Source organism: Neodiprion lecontei, chromosome 1 (genome assembly GCF_021901455.1).
Source record: "Neodiprion lecontei isolate iyNeoLeco1 chromosome 1, iyNeoLeco1.1, whole genome shotgun sequence".
Taxonomy (NCBI): Eukaryota; Metazoa; Arthropoda; class Insecta; order Hymenoptera; family Diprionidae; genus Neodiprion; species Neodiprion lecontei.
The window spans coordinates 7,568,770-7,588,510 of record NC_060260.1 but is presented as its reverse complement, the minus strand read 5'-3'; the positions used below and the strand labels follow the sequence as shown (position 1 = coordinate 7,588,510).

Below are 19,741 nucleotides of genomic sequence, written 5' to 3'. Positions count from 1 at the left end.
TAAAGCTCCCGATGTCGCAGAAAATTCGCACCTTCTGTCTTTACCACCGCCGAGCAAAGCCCATCGATTTTCGCGCTTGAACGGCCGTCGGCAAGAGCGCGGTTGTTGGTAAATCTGGCAGCGATACGAAGCTGAGCTTAACTTGTACACCGATATGTAACACAAGTCAAAATACGATACAACATATTCTTTTTAATTATAGTTACGGGATAGAAATTTTCATAGGATTATACATACCTGACAAATTTTCCTTCCGCATTTTATGGAACTGTAATTGCGTTGCGGGACGACACGTCTTATCGTTGGTGGAAATTTTCATACCTCCTACGATATCAATTTATATATATATTATAAATATTTTTAAGTATAATATTCTTCGAAATACGCCCAACACGCAATATTATTTATGTATGTATGTACATGTACGCTAAGATAAATTTATTGAAATTAACATTGCACAGCATATGTACTATATAGTGTGTATAATAGGTATTATCATGTGTCTAGAAATATTTAAACATAACGAAATATACAACGCACGTCGTTACACTTATATATTTATAGTTTTCAGTAACAAATAAGTCAAGAGATAATTTTTTATCGGCGGAGAACTTGGTCCTCTTACTATTATTATCATCATCGTTATTATACTCTCAGCGGCGAATGATCTTCAAATATATAATGTATGGTTCCGTAAGTTTGTGTTTTAAAGAAATTCGTTAGACTGTTCCCCATAGCATTCGTCTTAACTAATTAACTCGAAAATTCTTCGAAACATATGGAATGTTGATGTACGTTAGAAATCTGAAAACATAATTAAATACTAACGTGATTCGAGCCTCTTATCTGCCATTCTTTTCTAAACAGACCTTACAAATCAAATATTCAAGTGTACAAACTAATTCGCAATACTAATCACGACTGTGTACCGGTAGGTTTATTTTACATTCTCTCTCTCTCTCTCTCGCCTCTCCCGCTCGGCAAATTCTTTTCAAAGTCGTACAAAGACTCCTTTGCAAAAGAATCCCTTGAAAGCAGGCGTCGATTGATAACCGATGCAGGTAAGAACCCTCAGGAGTGAAGGTAAAATTCAATAAAATACAAAAGGACCGTACCTAGTCTGGGAGTCCGGAGGATTCGAGGGGGCTGGAACCCCCTTTACGTCGAAGTTTCAAACGCCGCATATCAGATTCGCGTCGATTATGTCGTTTTCGGTAGCAGGACGCACGGCGACGGTCACCGAATTGTCGAAAAGCCCGCTTGAAACGAGCCTCACCGAAGTCACCCCGCATCCCATCACGTTCTCGATGCCCTCTGAAATTTTCAACAAGCTCGTTACTCGTGCCGCGAAAATGATCGTTTACATTCGCTCAACGTCGTATCGCGTCGTCAACTTTCGAAAATTCAACGTGGCGTAATGTACCTGGCTTCGAATTCACCCCGCAAATCGAGTCGAGGAGAAGCAGATTCGTCGAATCCAGTCCGTCGCTTCCTCCGATCTGTACATGATCCTGCAGACCCCGCTTGTCGCACTGTAAAACGGATTTTCACACCTCGTCGTAAATTGCAATAGAAGCTCGTACGGTATCATACTATACGGATAGGTACACGTTAGGGTGGTCCTTAAAAAGGTCATTTTCGAATCGCGACCGGCTCGCTTGATATTGCCGTATTGGATCCACGATTTTGAATTTTGTCACTTCAACTTCAGATTCGTAATCAGCGACCTCGAAAACCCCCGAGTATCGAGTTTTATCGAAACCAAATGACTTTTTGAATTTCGCTCAACCATATTCGATCCGCCATTTGCAATTTTCAAATTTCGAGTTCAGATTCGTAATCAGCGACCCACGAAATCCTCCTGTAGAAAATTTCATTTGAATTCGTCGGGTAGATTCGACGCACCCCTGGAAGGGTTGAACGGAATCCACCCTTTTAGGGGAACGGGTTACGAGTTGAGAAAAAAATATGAAAAAGTGAAGGAATTGTTTTTGAATTATCCGGAATCAAGGACCACCCTACTACGTACACATATTTCCATCGCGACTTTTCAAAGTATAATCACATGTCGCACACGATGTAATTTGATACTCGTGTCCCGAATAAAGTTGTTGTTTTAGATAATAAAATCTCTTTGCCATCCACGTGCGTAAGCTCTAATCGTTATCGCAAAATCAGTAAATTCCATCAGTCAGCTGTGCATAGATAACGAACGGTGTAGGAGGCATCGCGTACAACGATTTTGCCGTGATGGTTATTTGACAGCTCATTAATTGATAAGAGTAATCGAGATAGCCAAAGTCGCGAGCGAGCTTCGACGACACTCGATCTCCTTATCGCTGGTCTCGCGGTTTGGTTTTCAAGAACAAAGAGCGGCGGCCGATTTTACACCAGCCGTTAAGTCGAATGATAAATCATCCCACGTATCGCGAGATCATCCGCGAAGTTAAGATTCACCTTTCGTTGATTCGACCGGTTCCGGAAGTTGCGCAACCGAGTTTATTCGCGCATGGCTGCGAGGCTTACCTGGTGCACGGTTCCCGTTTCCATTTCGCGATTCGCACCTCGAGGACTTCCGATTCCAACGCCGAGAGCAATCACCCGCACCACTGCCGGGTACATCGCGCTGAGGGTGCAGTTCACTCGGCGTCCGTAATTCCGAAGGGTGAACAAGTCCGACAAGCTGTCGACGAGGATGTTGCAGGCTGGAAAACGTCGGGAAGTTGAAAAGAGCCAATGCCGAGAAGTCGTCTCGCGATAAAATTGAACCGACGCCGAGAAACTGTCGTTCCCACAACTCTCAAAGCCAATCTGCGAGAGATTCCGTCGCGTTCTCGCGCAGGCTTTTCACCCTCTCGACAAAACGCCCCGGGTTAAGTTACAATTTCCTACATCAAGCTTCCCTCTCGAGGCAAGATACACGTGTCCACGTCGTTCTTAAACACACTTCGCTCCGACTGATGATTCGGGCCCGTATTGTCCGGCGACAAAAGGAATTCAATTAACGGAGGAAGATTGCTAATCCATTGGACTGTGCTGAAATTTCGAACACACGTGACGGCGGAGCCTGGAGCTTTTTGTCTGGATAATATTGTTTCTGAACGACGAGGGACCGGCGGAATAGCGTCCGAACGACAATGTATACACCTATCTTGGATATAACGCCTGCCGCCTCAACGTTTATATTGCCGCGAGGTGCAGGGGTGTTAATTGCGCGATGCTAACAAGGAACGTATCCCTGATCGATCTCTCCCATTTTGTTACGTATTTTTTTTTTTTTTTTTTATCACTTTGAGGGTGGTGAAGGCACCATCCAAAGTGGGGCGTGTCAAGGGACGATTTGGCAGTTTCACCCACAAGAACGTGATATTTTTTTAACCAGTCCAACTAGAAAAGCTTTCCGATAACGAGAAGTGAAAAAGTTATTTTCTGAGTTAAAAAAATTTGAACCGCCAAATCACCCCTTGACACGTCTTACTTTGAAGGGTGTTTTTAACCCCTTGAAGCGTTTAATGGCAGATAGAAAAGAAATATGGGTCGCTCAGTTTTTAGTCTGCTATAACATATTACAAAAGAAATCAAATCGAAGCGATACCTTCCTCGTAAGAATAACATTCGAATTCGGTAGACACGCGTGACTTGATCAAATATTAAAGCTGCACGAGAATGATTGTTCTACCGTTATTTTTCTACCGTAAATCAATCGCAATCTATGCTATCTACGACATACACGCGTAAAAAATTTCGTTTCCAATTGTTTGTTCTCTGTGCCAAGAGATGAAATCGCGAAAGCATCGGGCTTCATAAGCCTTGTTATTCATGTATTTGATCAAATTTTTGGTAGTATATTTCTGAAAGTGTAAACATGGACTATTTTTTCTCACGGTGAATCGCACCGCTGTATAAACAACGAACGCACAAAGTTTCGAGATCGGAGATGAAAAATAGAAGGGAAACGTTTTAATTCAGGGACGTTGAAAGTCGGATAAAAGGTGTATTGTGTATATGCTGATTGATATTTATTCGTACTTACGATTGGGATTTTTTGGAAAACGCACCATCACGCTGAATCCTCGTCCTTTCTGCGGAATCTTGTACTGAATCAAGGCCGCATTTTGGCTGCTCAAAAATACCTTTCTCACCCGTCTTTCGCAGAATTCCGACAATCTCTCGTCCAGCGAGAGCGGATGATCGGCTGCGCTCGGAAATACTTCACCGTTCAGTTCCCATCCGTCGACGAACTGCGATTGATGATTGAAAAAAGAAAATCAACTCTTGACTCTCAACGAAGCTTTTTGCGAGAGGCAACGAAGGTTTGATAACGATCGGGAACTCGTAACTCGCTGCAAGTTGGCACGATAAGGGGCAACTCTCAGAGCGAAACTATTCAGCGATAACGCGCTTACAGCTCCTGAAGATGTAATTGCATCCGGAGGAAATCAATTTACCGTACACCGTTCAAGTTGTGAGATACTCACCGAGACGAGACCACCTCGGTCGCAAGGTACGTCGAAGGAAGTGAAATGGAGCTCGACTAGACGGTCCGGATCGGTTAAAAAGTAGACGCCGCAGGCTGTTTGGTCGTTCGATGGTGATTTGTAGACGTAGTGACCCGGTTCCGAGGCGACGTGCATGCAATCTGCGAAAAAGTCAAACGATGAGACGATCATTTTTTCCGACGGGGAAATTCCGCATTGCCCAAGAGTTAAAAAAAAATTCCACCCATTTCCCAGAAGTTAATTCGAAGCGATTGATTGTCCGCGAAATATCCGACTTTCGTGGTGAGAATGGAAAAGTTTGTTCAGCCTTCTTTGCAAATCGGCAAAACTCGGTGAGACTGAGCGCTGAATCGGTTCATCGGCGAGTGCAAAAGTTAGACGGATATTTAACGGAATGATGATAAATGCGGAGAATTGGGCATTTCACTCGGCGGCGAGTGAGGAATGGGCCACAAATCAATTAGAATTCGCCAACTCGAAGCGAGACTCGAAGCCTGTCTTGAGTCATGGTCGAGGTCGGGCGTTTTCAGCGATCGAAAGTCTATTGCTTACGCCGAAGAGTGATCGATCACACTCGGAGTTAGAGCCCCGGAGATGTACATGGACCATAAATTACCTGAGATGAAATGTACGGTTTCACGAGACTCTCGCAGTCCACGTTCCTCGAGAAAATGAGGATCGAAGCCGACCTCCTTCTGCACGTCCGGCACCAAAGGCAGCTGAAAAGAGAAATAATCACGAAGGGTAGAAGAATTATCGGAGAATTAGCCCGAGTTGTAAAGTCATTAAGCTCTGAAACGACTCTGCGGATATCCGTGAAGTTTATACGATCTATCGATCAACTTCGGTGACGGCATGTAGCCGTTAAATCGTTAAATCGGCCCACATGAACGAGGCGATTGCGGGTGTTACACCCACGTTCGAATTATCATTCCACGGAGGTTTTCATTTCGGGAAATATGAAAGGACAGCTGCGGGTATTTGAAAGCAGCTTTTGTCCCAATTTTAATTTTTTTCATAAAATGAAAACAATTTTTCTGACTGCGAAGCTGTACCAATGCGATTACTTGCTGGATTCCGTTTTCCCCTTCGCAATTGTGCAAGCCTTACGGATTAATGTGACTTTGACGATACAATTTGCCCTGGCAGTTCGTCGATTCAATTTTATCGTCAATTATATTTGGCGTTAATTTGACGAAATGTAACTCGAATTATACTATAGCTTGGATTTCTGGTAATGTCAATAATAATTCGATTAAGAAGACTGTGAATAATTTTCATCAAAATTACTTCATTCGGAGTTGAAATGATTTTTGTAACTCAGTAGCTGTGCGTCAGGCGTAAGACAGGGCTTCTTCAACGTATAAAGAAAACAATTTATAGGGTAAAAATTTTCAACAGTTACAACGATGAAAGTTTTTTTAATATTTTAATATTTGTTTTCGACCGTGAATTCTGGATTAAACGCTTGACACTTTTGTAACAACAGTTTTCTTACACCCTTATTTCAAGTCTGTCAACTCTACAAGTACGGCAAGCTTCCGCTTACATTGTTGTAAAAAAAAGTCGAACCAGTCCCTGGTTTGAAAAAGAAAAAAGAATCCTGAACAATGATCCCCGCTCTTCGAAGCACCCTTTTCAAACCATCGACAAATCGTGTAAAGTCGCTTGAAATTTTTTTCCCAAAAGGTTAATTATAAGGAAATAACCGGGAAAATATTGTGTGAAAAAAAAATACTTCTCCAAATATCGTAAATTTTTAACCCTACGATTCAGCGATTATTTTCCGTACAGCTCAATTTCAACCCTAATCAACATTCTTAAAGTGCGAAATTTATTAAAAGAAAAACAATAATCGAGACCGAACTACGGACGTCTCGCATCGAACCAATTACCACAGACAAGTCCGTCTGCACGTTGTCCTCAATTGATCAGGTCGCAGTCCCGTTCGTTAAGTAATCCTGCAAGTATTTATTCACGCGTTTAGGCAGATAAAGCTCGATAAAACATAAATTTTCGCCCACGTTTCTCCCTCGCACTCCGTTTCTGACCCGAGTCCGTTTCTCCCGGGTCCGAAAAATAGTTTGCGGGTGAATAACAACAACAATGACGATGTCAATGATGATTAAATTAATTATCCGCTCACTTCGGGGTGTGAAGTTTATACCTGGCCGAACCGGCCGCGTTTCTGTGTAATCCCTCCTGGACCGCAGACGTAAATTGTTGTACCGCCAGGCGACGTTGTCTCCAGGATGACAAGCCCACCGCTGTTCTCTCTGCAGCTATACCGATTCGAATCAATATCCGTTTTCCCCCCGAACGCGGGATGAAACTTTTGCTTTGTCTGATTTTTCTTTACTTGCTTTAATTTATTAAAGGAAAATCCCACGCGCGTCGATAAATTTCATTCACTGGCTATTCGTCTCTTTGGTACTTTGAAAGCCTTTTCAAGGGAACACCCTGGATGATTTCGACGTTGACTTGTACATCTCCGAATGTCGAAGTCCACGTATCTCGATAAATGCACGAAAAAGGGCTTGACAGCCCCGTTCTGTACACAAATCTGAACACAAACACTCCGATAGATTTTCATTCGACGCAGAAATAAAGAAATGGCACGGATTTTACGAAATCGCAATAGTAAATTCGCAAATTAATGCTTAGTCAAATTCAAATGCGTTCGAGTATTTTTCTACAGAATTATGTACAGAATGGTGAAATACAGACATATATCTGCGTTAATGTCGAAATCTACAAGGGCACCCCCTTCAACGTCACACGTTCTAAAAGCTCTGCCATGCACAGCTACGTCTTATTCTGCGTGTACTTAATTCAATATCAAATTTCGCAGCCTCGCAAAAATTCGGTTATACAACCTTTTTGGCGGAGGGTAATTCACTGTAAAGACGAGTTATGCCCTAAGGTATTCCATTTGAGATCCTTTTCACCCCGCATACGATGCGAGAAGCCCAAGATGCGTACGAATATTTAAACTCGTAAGCAGACAGACGATGTACGTTACTTTCACCAAGAGATCGCGAACCGAGCTCTTCGTTTAGCGAGACGAAAAATTCGCTTTATTATTCGAAAATTCATCCGCGGTGGGATACCTTTCAGCAAGTCTACGGTAAACGATCATGATTATACGATCGAGATTACATCAACGTTCATCAAATTACACCGGCAACCGAAATTCCTTTCAAGACATCCAAACTATCGACAAAGTTGGGAAAATTTTAGTCAAACGGGCTAACGCGAGTCGTTACCAATTCTCTTTAGATCTCTCCAGGTGTCGAAATATCAATTTACAATATACGTTGCGACTCGTGAAGATGAAATTTGCGTGCATCCATAAGCGGAAGCTGATTTGAGTATCGTCGCGACTTCTCAAACGGCATCTCCTTTTTCAAAGAAACTGCAAAGACGGGTCTTCAAGTTATTTGTTTCGGGGGGATGGATTTTGCAAAACAGAAAAGCAGTACAATTTATTCAGATTTTCCAAATGCCGAATCACCAACCGTGGATGAAATATCGTCACCTGGAAATATGTAACGCGAATCGAAAATAACGCCGACGAAATACCAAACATATTTCATTCACCGTTCGGCTTGCGGATTTCTTGATAATGGTTTTTCAATCCCGGTATCCTGACTTCGAGCCGTCGCGTCAGTCTTCGCGGAAAAAAAATCTCCGCTCCAGTGTAAAAAACGTCACGCTGCGCTACATGCATCCTTTTATGCGATACACACACTAAAAGCCACGCAAAGCTTGCGATAAATTTTTGCGAACAAACCGCACCTGATTTATACAAAAACTCTGGCTACGCGTAAAGTCCCAATTTTCATCAAGTATTTTTACCTTCGTTCAGTCGGTTGAATGAATAGACATAAGATAGATAGGACTGTACGATAAATCGGTTCTTAAAACTCTGGCGAAAAATTTCACCAAAAAACTGAAAAACTGCACTGAAATCGGTTTCGTTGAAAGACTCAGAAAAGCACGGCAAGGATCCGCACGAGAATAAGAGGATCCTTTCGACGATTTTACTAAAGAGAAGAAAAAAGTCTTACCTGTTGCTCGAGTCGAGGGCCGAGATCAGAGTTGGATGCGGATGCCAAAGAGACGAAAACGCCGAAGATCGTAACAAGGATGAGACGGAGCGGAATCCTGGGTGAATAATCGGCGAACATCCTGTTTTCTCCTTGTCGATTCAAGGCTGCTGGCTTAATCGACGATCTGTTCGCGGGGCGAGGTAAACGGTTATCCGTCGATAAATCGGGCTGCAGATGAGAGTTGAATCTGCGAGCGGAGACAGCAGAAGCCTCTGTGGCGTCGCGACGCTCGGCGTCCCTCTTATAGCCCGCGTTGCCCTCTGTCCTCCCTGCGCATTCCCGAAACCTACGCCACCATGGCCGTTCGCACACAACTTCGAAATGCTGCACCCCGTTTATCCACACCGTCAACGTCACTTTGCGTCGGGCTTCGCGTTTTACGAGTGCGTGCGAAATTTATTTTCCCCGTTTTTGCGCAGAAATTATTCACGAGGCGAAGTCGGAAGTCGAGTTCGATCGGAACGCGCGCGATCCTTGCGTGTTTTTATTTATTTATTATTTAACGATTTGGTTAATAATATCGCGCCGATTTTATATCCCGCGTATTATACAGGTGGGTGCGTGTGTGTTTGACCATATCCTCTGTCTTTCGACAAATAATCTAGCCTGCGCCACTTATTGCGAATTAATTATCCTAGAGCTATTCTTCGTGAGCTATCGTCCACGAGAGACTGTTTTCCTAGCGGTTGTACTACCGTTTTTTTCTTTGTTTTTTTTTTTTTTTTTTCTTCTTATTTTTACTCTTTTAATACACGTCGTTACGAAAGGTTCTTCGGCCGGCGTTAGCCGCTCAAGGAATTGTTACAGCTTGTACATCTGCTCTGCAAACGTATCGAGATTGCGATATTAAATCGTTATTGCGAATCGATTAGTAATTTAGTCGGCTCGCCCGCGGTTCGTTAGTGCGAGCAGCGGTCCGCACTGTCTTGTGAAATATTTTCCCTCTTTTATCTTTTATCGCCAACTGCACGGCCTCGGATTTCCCTTAGAATACCCTAAATTGTCCGTACGGTATTCGTGTTTCAGAAATTATCCCTGGAGCTTATTGTCGTTGAAATCAGACGGCGTACCGAATGCTGTGACTTCCGTTCCACGAGAGCATCAATATATCCCAGCACTTGATGGTCAGCGGTCCACAAAACTTGGCCATTATATACTCGAAACTCGAGAAGCGTTAAGGATCTGCAATGTGGAAGATAAAAAAGAATGGCGTCAATTTCTCGAAATTCATGGCTCTCTGCTTATCGTTAGAGTTGTTATATAAACGAATTCGAATCACATTGTACACGGGGATTCGGTGCTTTTGTCGAAATCTACTCTAAAGCATGCAGGCGTTTCAACCTGTACGTTTCTCCCCGCTCAATTCCGGGTTTTTTTCGACGATACGTGAAGGTTTTGACAATCCGATAAGAGTCCATTTATAACGTAGCTAGTAGTGCCAGATGAGCTTTTGTAGCCGACGAAATAGCCTCTCATAACCTTGCCGTCTTATACCCTAAGTAGGTATATATCTCGGTAAGAATGTCCCCAAAGACGGCGGAATGGCAAGAGAAGAAAAAATAAGAACAATACACAATTGTCCGTCGGCCTGTGAGACTTTTCAAAAACCAACGGCACGTACAATTTTAATGTTTTTCTTAGGGCAATAATTCGTCTTAGATCGTGAATTTTCCACGCCGCGTTCGAGTGAAACTGACAGAGTAGAAAAAACTTTTTTTTCCTATCGGCAAATTAAATTAATTTGCCCAAACGATTTCTGCAAGTCTCTTTCCTCCGAGATCGCATATAATTTTCCTCCAATTATCAAGCTCCTTTTACGTTTGACTTTTATCTTCACATTCCATAACAATATTCGTGTTGTACCTCAATAGTATTTGTAAATGAAATTTTTTTCTTTCCAAGAGACTTTTGGATACCAGCTTTTCCTTCGAGATTCATACAGACCCAGAAGACCTTTCCTTTGACACTCTTCGCGTCGCCTTTTCTTTGATATCAGTCGTTTTTTCGTTCTTTTCTCTCTCTCTCTCTCTCTTTTTTTTACCCTCTCTCTTACCCATTTTCACGCGGATGGAGGAGGAACCCTCGCATAGTAAAATTTGATCACGGCGACTGGCCGTCCGCCACGAAGGTGGGTGAAATCTCTTGGGAAGCAGAAAAGAGGAGAGAATATCGATAGCTAATTAAGTGAAGTCGGGAAGAAATTTGAAAACGCTTCGTCACGCCGGCTGATGCGTACATAACCAGACTTCGTGTATGACACATATTTACCCGCCAAGAATCAGTGGCACGTTATTTTTATAAAAACACCAAACGCTGGAAAAAATGTGACGTCTCAATTTTCATACTGTGGAAAAAGAGCTTGCAGGCAAAAATAAAAAATAAAAAAATCCGAACGCAGAGTGCCGGAAGAAACGGCGGCGCGTTTCACACGGATTATCTGTACACCGTATAAGATAGGCGGAACATTGCTGATTTGGGAGTTTTTTTTTTTTTTTGCGAAACGAGGCTTGCAAACATTGATAATGCGGCACTAATTGGTTGCTCACTGGGTTCAGATAAATAATAACATCGACCGTCAATTTGAAAGGGCGGCGCTTTCAGCGAGAGAGAGAGAGAGAGAGAGAGAGAGAGAGAGAGAGAGAGAGAGAGAGAGAGAGAGAGAGAGAGAGAGAGAGAGAGAGAGAGAGAGAGAAACCTGTAGATACAGGGCGCAAAATCCTTCGCACGGTTTGGGGGATGTTGAAAAAAAGTCCGGAGCTGTAATATTACGGCAAATGAGCATGAGCTAGACAATGAAAAAGGTAATTCGATTATGTTTTCGCGGCTTGATCACCGCTGTCACATCGGTTGATGATGAAAGTCGATCGCACAATTGGGCGAAGGAATTGGATTATGAAACGTTGACTCGACTCGTTCGTCCGTAATTTGATCAGAACAATGACCGTTTGTATTTTATCATACAATCAACGACACCGCGCGGTGATAGAAATTGCGACTGAAATATATTTTCACGATCTCTGAGCATTCCGACGGATGTTTGTTTGTTTTTAATTTTTGGAATTTACGATCGGGGATCGAGGTAGCGGAACGTATCTGATCGATAACTGATCGGACTTCAGGTGCTGCGAGAATTCGCTGCTGAGGATCATCAGGCTGATTGTCGAGCGGGGTTGTAAATTTTTTATTTCCCTCCCAATGCCGGCCACTCGGTTGACCCTGATAGACGAAGATGTGCCCACGCATATTCAGATGAACCGCAACCCGATCGCTATCCCCTAGATATTCCAATGCCGAATGCATTATGGGTACGATGCGTTGGCAAATAACGTTTCACCGTTATATCCCATCGATCCGATTTCCAAATTCGCCCGGTATACCTTTCGATTTCGTAACCGCGACTGGGACGGAGAAGAAGCGTCGAGCGGAAATATTTTGCCAAAGTAAAAGACGCGGTTTCTGATTGTGAGCTATTTTACAAGCGGAAACGTCAACGATTGCATCTGCGGTGTTGCATCGTTTACCCTGCACCCGAGGAATTATGTCGTATAGTAAAACGAACCGTCCGCGGAGGCGGTAAAAGAGAAAGAAAAAAAAGGTGATTTTAACTTTATGGGCACGCGGAAAGATATTGTCGCGGGAATGTTTGCCGACTGTTCAATGGAGCTTAATCAATTTAGATTAAATTTGACGAACCGATAGAGCTGCGATAATCAAAGTGAAAATACCGCATTGAAAGCATGTCATATAACTTTTGGCACAGCTTCGGTAACTGCGAAAAGTCGAACTGCGTGTTAATCAATGAACTAGTTGCGTTTCCACAATGTGACAATTCCGCAATAACGCGAATTTAAAATCGTCAGGCAAATATATTTCGATCCGATCATCTGATTCACGCAAGAACTTTGGCCATTGTATCAAGTATATAAATAAAAATAAACTTACGACACTTTGGTATTCCATCAAAGTTCACTTCATTGATCACATGTGTAACAGAATATCTGCGACTGGCAAGAATCTTGAGGATCCAGATTCAACAACAACCTGCCAACAGCCAATGCTCGTACTTTATAATGTAACACGTATAAAGCGTACACAGCGAACCACTTGCCAAAGTCTTAACGAAGATGCGGTTCGTGCATCAGGTGGTACTGATAAACCACCCGGCGGTCTTTCTTAACTATATAATATGCGAATACGCGAGTGTGAGTACACACACACGCACACGTGCGCACATGCGTTCCATACATTGTACACACCTCTAAGAATTACGACCAGACACCCAGGCCGCCGTTATCAAATTTACTCTACCTGTGTTTGATCTGTTCCGATTCTGCTTGCGGCAATAGTTGTGCCAGCTTCTACGCGCGGTTTCTCTGCTGGGAGCATCGTGGGTTTCGTAAAACACGCGTACCGGCATATATGTGTAAGATACCAGAGTCAAAGACGTCACTGTAGTTGGAATTTTTCTCGACGAACGCGAGCGAACGGCTTTCTAGAAGAAGTCAGCTGCACGACTAGCATCCGGGTTCGAAATATCGGAAGTAATCGTAACTTGGTGAACTCCGGAAGAAGGTCAGGCGGCTTAAAAGCTCTGCGCTTTCCGCTCACTGAAATAGTCAACATACGCATGATCGTCAGTCGTAATAAAGTCTTGGTTTGTTTTAAGTATGACGTAGAAAATCTCGCGACGCGTCGAGTCGCACCGGTAAGGGAAAAATTTGTTTGCACCGTTATCTAACGTCGAATCACGGTCTTATTACTCTTGACGCTTTTAAGCTTCTCCGTGCGCGTCTGCGTTTCTGTTTGTGTGCACGTTTTTTATCGTCACGTTCTTTGCAAAACGTTCTGCATTTCAAGCGAAACAGCGACAACGCGCTACGTACTACGTACAACGGACGTCATCTTTTACAATCAAACTGTCAAATCACGCGAAAGTCACGAATCACGGTACCAAACTTGCCACGGTATCAGTTACGTTTAGACGCGACGAATTTTTTCACCTGGTATTTCGTACGAGGTATAATATCCCGGAAACGTTTTCCACGAATTTCATTTTTCAGGTAGGGTAGTAAACGAAGGTCTAATTGTAAAGCACGCAACTCTGTTCACCCTGCATTTTTTCGAAGTGAATAGAAATGCTCTTCGATCCGCAGATCTTCCATCGTCGTCGCAGACACGCGGTAAACGGAAAAATGGCAATGCACCGTTTCCTTCTGGGAGAGAAATGAGATATAAAGAAAACAAAAAAAAATAAATAAATAAATAAAAGAAATAAAAAAAAAAATACACCGACCCGATACTTTCTACGGTATTTACGAAGCTTTTCCGCTTGACTGCGGGAGAACCCGCTAGCCTTTCAGGAACAAGTAAGAATATACTAGGACGTGCGAAGGCCTGCAGTCTGGGTTAGAGCTTTTATTCCCCGAAGATATAAATTCGAACGAGACTTGTTATCGAAGACACGAATTTTTCATTCTAGAATAGCGGAATGGGTGAAAGATGCAAAGAGATTACCCGATTACCCGACCACCGCGACGCGTGGCATCAAACGACAATAAAGCTTTTCCGGTCGACGTTACAAGGGCGAGAAAGTGACGCTGACGGAATCGAGTTAGACTGCGTGTATGTAATTGTTGGGGAGGGTGGGTTGTGATCGATTGATGAGTTCGGAGATTAAGAGGGATTGGAATGGTGATTTAGGATTTCTCTGCAGCTTCCCTTCCGCCAGCGGATCTAACCCGCGAGGAAACGTTCCGTGTTTTTATTCGACCCGTGTTTGCTCGAATGTGAACAAGATGTTTGTAGTATTGAAAAAAAAAAAAAAAAAAAGCTTGTAATTAGTCTGATCTCGGTTCCGATTCCCAGTCAGTGCAATTATGCCTGTGTCTCGAAGAAATCGAAGACATATGACAGCTCCACGCGTTTAGCTCATAGTTTGTACGTTCCTATCTTGTGTTTACACAATGTAACGTCAGTCAAATACACATCAAATTCAACAGCCACAACTTAACCCCTGAACTTTGGTTCCGCGAACTGCGTAGCGTCTTTGCCGTGATTGAATTCGTAATCTCAAAAGGCTTCTGCGCCCGAATGACAGCTTTGAAATTTCCCAGAGCTTATCGGCTTTCCCTCTCTCTCTTCACCCGATCGCCCCACTGTCCGTAGGTAAAATTCAGCACAAATTGGAAGCATCATGAATATACAACAGCCGTAAATCTTTACTTGTCGTAGGTCAATATTGTCCCAGCAGCCCAATTCCGCCAACAACGTTTTGTATCGAAGGATAATCGTATATGCCCAAATATCCCGGATTCTATCATCTCCCCCGGGGAACAAACCTCAGCTTACCGTCGCAGCTGATTACTGATACTGATTTACTATTTCACGTTGAAAACCGTATCGAAATATACAATCCGCGATTCCAAAACCGATGTTGGCACGATTATTTGCACCGATTTTTAACCGTCAATTTAACTCGGTGCTCTGCTATTCCAGTGTGTAAGTTTGCTGAAATTTTGGGTAGAGCTTATCGGCTGTAAGATACTTCCTGCAATATCGTAAAGTTAAAGATCAATTTATTCCAGCTCTCGTTACACAGAAAACTGGCGAGTAAATAGCTCCTATCTAGTTTAGCAACAACGAGGACGTAACTATACCTATGCACTTGTAAATATTTAGATTAAAATTCGCTTTGGACAACAACCGTTTCGATTGCAATCAGGATAGTAAACTGGCTACACAGACTGTAATTGCCGAGGTATTTGCGCAGCTTTACATATCTAAGATCTCAACTCCGTCCGCACGGAACAAAATCTGCGTACCAATTGACGACGCCTCGCCCCTCGACGGAGATCCATCGATCTCTGTTCGATCCCTTGGATCGCTCAATTTACGCTGCACGAACGGTGCAAGGCAAAGAGGAGAGAAGTAATTAGCACGTGTCCGAGCTGTTTCTGCGGTGTCGCACGTTTGGCGGGTACACGGATCACTGCGTAGTTACGCAATTATACACTACACGTATGCATACCATATTCAATGGAAACTGAATCGGGCAGTTTCCGTATCGCGCAGCTACGGAATTAATTAGCAATATTATTTGTATAGCCATGAACGAAGTCCCGAGTCCTCCGCTTCGAGAGTAACAAGGAAATTTCTCAGCGCGAAGCGTGTAAAGCGATACGCTTTTCGCCTGTGGCTTCCTTCGTTATACGAGTAATATTACGGTGCGACTTCGTAGGTGTACAAATTTGTGAAATATATTGTTACAAAGGGTGAAAATTTTTCCTGTCCCCCCCCCCCTCCCCCCCCCCCTCCCCCCTTCTGATCTAGTAGTCGTCGTCGTCGTAGATAAAAGGCGTACGAAAGCTCTCGCACGTCACAAAATTAATAAGATTGTTGCGTCGAGTAACATTAATGTAAAAACAGTCTCGCTTCTGACTTTTATCAAGAAACACGTACTGCTGATAAAACCATTTTTCAACGCATAATTTATTTGTGCCTGTTGAATTGTTTCTTTACGCTCAACGAACCCGTTTATTTTATTCCGTACATAACACCAAGTTCGTTAGAATATAGTATAATGTTACCGATTATCACGGAGTGTACGAATAATCGACAAGTCAATAACGTCGTCCGGTACTTATACCTATTCCAAGTGTGGCTCGTAAAGATTGCAAAGTGAATTTTTCCACCGTTCTAATTTCGAGTTTCGATGTCAGCCCTTCGCCTGACCCCGATCGAACCAATCGGCTTAAAAACGAGGCTGGAAACTGTCGCGTCCTGCACTTTGTCATGGCTACGCGGAATCGCGAAGTAATTAAACTTGGAATATGGATGCACGCGCAGGGTTTCCGTCGAAGGGATAACGACGGTATTCGCAGACCCGAGTCTTTGATGTTTCAGGCTTACGGTTCGATGATGAGAAAAAAATAGAAATAAAAATTTTATACATTTTCAACACACGCTTCCCAAGACGTCCGGATACATCTGCATGTAAATATGTTTTTAAATTGCTTAATTAGTTTTTTCTATATATATATATATAGGGTTGAGTTTTATACAGTTGTACGTGTAAGACACTTAATATAACTCGGCAAAAAATTTTAAACATGTTAACGATGCTTCACTTAAATTTCCTCCTTTTTCCCTCTATTTATCACACCCTGTCAAATGTCAGCAGCTTGATGGTAGTTAGAGACGGGTATCTGATCCAGAACTTTCTGTATCGCTTCGTCGAAATTCACACGTGTGTATCAAATACGATTCTATTTATCGTGAGTCGATCAATGATCAATTATAAAAGATGATTATACAGAGGTATGATGAACATTTTCCGCGATTCGTTTTTTTTTTTCTTTTGTTTTTTTAACAACTATAATGGACCGATCGTTATTTTACTGATTCGATCGCCCGTGGAAGTAAGTTTGGTAGGGCGGTTCGATCGGCGGTCTGATCTCTTGATGAGTTGATCGGTCGTGCCAGCTCTCGGACACAGTTGGCGTGTGATACAATCCGTAATTTACTCCACTGGTGGCAATTTTCTTCAGACCTTGAATGCTCGACAGTATCAAAGCCATTTTGGCCAGGATCAACGCCTTGCCGCCGAGTACGGCAAGGAATTGAAATCCCATTGGGATTAGTATCGAGCCCATGAAAAGAAAGCCCATCATCATCATGGGAAACATGCTTCTGTTTTTATGGCGACGTCTTCTGCCTGAAAATCAGCGATACGTATCGTCATCAACCTTGATATCAACTTTAATAAATTGCTTTGTTCTGGCGCTACCTTGATTGATGTTAGCCCCATTTTTTTCGTCTGTATTGCTCGGCACGAGTCCGGTGGCTCTGGAAACTTCGTCGACGTCTATTTTCAAAACGTGTGTTCGAAATAATCGTGTAAGTTTGTTTATCACTACTCGTTGCCAAACTTTGTCGTTCTCAGGACTGATATTCTCCTCCACATTGTTAGTCTGATCTCTGGAAGAAAATTATTTTTTATTCATATTCGAAAAGTGCATGAATATTTAAACCGTATATGTATGGAACCCTCACCGCGCCGCAACGGAAAATGTCGTGTCCAACCAATTTATCGGTATCCTGTGTCCAGCAAGATACCGTTAAATTATTGAAAAATATAATAGATTATCGAACTGAATCAGTCGAAATAATCCTCAACTGAACGAAATAAATTTATATTTAATTGAATATCAAGTACATTTCATAGGTCATTAAACTCGGTCAAGAAATTAGCTGGATAACGTATTTCTTTTCATTTTATAGCCAGTCAGTTAAGTAATCGCGGAACATGGATGAGACCCTCAATTTCCAGGGCGCAGAAATGAAAAAATTCAAACCGCTGTATCCTTGAGTAAAAATGATTAAATATTCACCCGTCAAATTTCGTGTCAGCTATTGTTCTATTAGAGTGCGGATCTTCGTACCGCACCAAATTAACCCCATCGAGGATTGGTATAACGTCGTCCATCAATAAGGTATCGACTGCCGTAATGGCTCGAAGCTGCAGACAATGACGAAGGGCGGGAAGGATTTCTCGGCTATCAAAATTTCCCCATGGCATTCGCGGACACCCGTCGAGCACAGCGCGTATTCCGTCTGCCCACCGCGAAAACTCGTCATCTTGGCTCGATGTTGTTTTTACAAGGAAGAAAATCACGAGGGACCACTTAAACGCCGTTAACCTCATCTCGCACAACTGTGTAGACAATGATATGAAGATGACGTGAATATTTTAGAACACAGAAGACCGTCGCACGATGATTGTAATCAGCGAAGCAGGTGAAAAGGTATGAATCATCACCTCGTGCTCCTCGTTCTGTAATGCTTCCAGCGATTTCGTTCCGATGCGACAAGTACCTTGAAACGAGGCCGAAAGGTTTACTAGCAAAACTGTTATTCCGCCTAGCTGGGAAAAAAGAACTTGGCGCGGATGTTTCAGCAACGATGGAAACACTGTACCTTGAGTATAGACGACACTGATATAGTGCACGGGTCAGTCATGTTCGTTGTATTTATGCTTAAACTCAATTAGGGTAAAACAGAGTGCGTGTATCGAGAAATTTGCACAAACAGGTCAGGGTAGCGGTCGAGGGCGTCGACGACTTACGCTCGACCAACTCCAGCTGTGCAATCGGAAACAGGAACTTCCAGTGTGCCGATGCAAAGGCCTACTCGAGCCTCGCCACACGTGACGGATTCAGGCCATTCTTTGCAACATTGTGCATAACGGATGCACATCGATATTCGCAAATTACTGGAAAGAGTATGCCTCAATTTCAGCTTGCACGTACATTATTTACCGACGTTCATGCATGATATATTAATGGTACGGCTTGAGTTATAATAATACAAATTTAATAAATATATTAAGTATAGTCCCGTATATGAGTTCACTTGTAATACAAATCCACTGCCAGTGAATTGAAACGATCAATTGACCCGGTTCGGTTACAATTGATTGCAGAAAAGAGCCGAAAATCATTTTGTTTCCAAGCTGAAATCCTTATTTCAAAACTCTGTTAGGTTTGTAAACAATTCGGCAATTAAGTCAGAATACCTTTTTTACATTTTGCAAAATAAAAAAACACCATCCTGTGTAACTGCAGACTATTCTACTGACAATGCAGATAATTCCATAGATTAATCGCGCAACACTTGCAGTCACCCATTTACCTAATGGCTTTTTAATGCTAGATCGTAGAGATGCGAGACTTTCAACACACGAGACTTATTTTCAGGAATCGCTTTATTACAAGCAATCCGAGTTGCGTGACATACTTCGAGGCAGAACGATGTCCAATGAATGTTATTTATATCAGTTTTCGACGAGCAAGAGTTTTGAGTTTGAGTTTGTGCTCTGTGTGCGACGCCACGGGAAAAGTAATTGGAAAGCACGCAAAATCTCTATCGATACGGAGTCGAGAAGACTTCCGTCGGGTGGGATCCTCACCAAAGATCTCTTTCGAGATGCTTCTGAGCACTGCAGCACGGCATACACGAATGTTATGCGGGTGCAAGAGAATCGTCGGCCAAACTTCCGAATGAAAACGGTATAAGGAGTAATCGTAACGTGAAAAATTCCGAGTTGTAATTTGTGGAATAGTGCGTAAACAG

The 19,741-nt window shown here is 42.8% G+C and overlaps 2 protein-coding genes across 2 annotated transcripts; both read right to left on the bottom strand.

The window, feature by feature from the left end:
• Window positions 1–417: 417 nt before the first annotated feature.
• On the bottom strand, window positions 418–9,310 carry LOC107219366 (corticotropin-releasing factor-binding protein). The gene is made up of 8 exons (XM_015657563.2): window positions 8,570–9,310; window positions 5,116–5,218; window positions 4,479–4,639; window positions 4,034–4,241; window positions 2,527–2,705; window positions 1,424–1,532; window positions 1,116–1,314; window positions 418–804 (listed from the first exon to the last, which is right to left on the bottom strand). The coding sequence occupies exons 1-7, from the start codon at window positions 8,687–8,689 to the stop codon at window positions 1,172–1,174; spliced, it is 1,023 nt and encodes a 340-aa protein (XP_015513049.1). The 5' UTR covers window positions 8,690–9,310; the 3' UTR covers window positions 418–804; window positions 1,116–1,171.
• A 7,593-nt stretch (window positions 9,311–16,903) lies between these two features.
• LOC124293208 lies at window positions 16,904–18,580 on the bottom strand. The gene is made up of 4 exons (XM_046733252.1): window positions 18,429–18,580; window positions 18,001–18,323; window positions 17,397–17,587; window positions 16,904–17,324 (listed from the first exon to the last, which is right to left on the bottom strand). The coding sequence occupies exons 2-4, from the start codon at window positions 18,312–18,314 to the stop codon at window positions 17,005–17,007; spliced, it is 825 nt and encodes a 274-aa protein (XP_046589208.1). The 5' UTR covers window positions 18,315–18,323; window positions 18,429–18,580; the 3' UTR covers window positions 16,904–17,004.
• Between the last annotated feature and the right edge of the window lie 1,161 nt (window positions 18,581–19,741).

Coding starts and splice junctions, on each gene's coding strand:
- LOC107219366 (XM_015657563.2), bottom strand. CDS start 8,689: ATGTTCGCCGATTATTCACCCAGGATTCCGCTCCGTCTCATCCTTGTT. Junction 4,640..5,115: donor AACCGTACATTTCATCTCAG/GTAATTTATGGT, acceptor ACTTTTTCGCAG/ATTGCATGCACGTCGCCTCG. Junction 2,706..4,033: donor TTTTCCAAAAAATCCCAATC/GTAAGTACGAAT, acceptor GACGTTTTCCAG/CCTGCAACATCCTCGTCGAC.
- LOC124293208 (XM_046733252.1), bottom strand. CDS start 18,314: ATGAGGTTAACGGCGTTTAAGTGGTCCCTCGTGATTTTCTTCCTTGTA. Junction 17,588..18,000: donor GCTGACACGAAATTTGACGG/GTGAATATTTAA, acceptor ATTTTCTTCCAG/AGATCAGACTAACAATGTGG. Junction 17,325..17,396: donor TGGGGCTAACATCAATCAAG/GTAGCGCCAGAA, acceptor GCTGATTTTCAG/GCAGAAGACGTCGCCATAAA.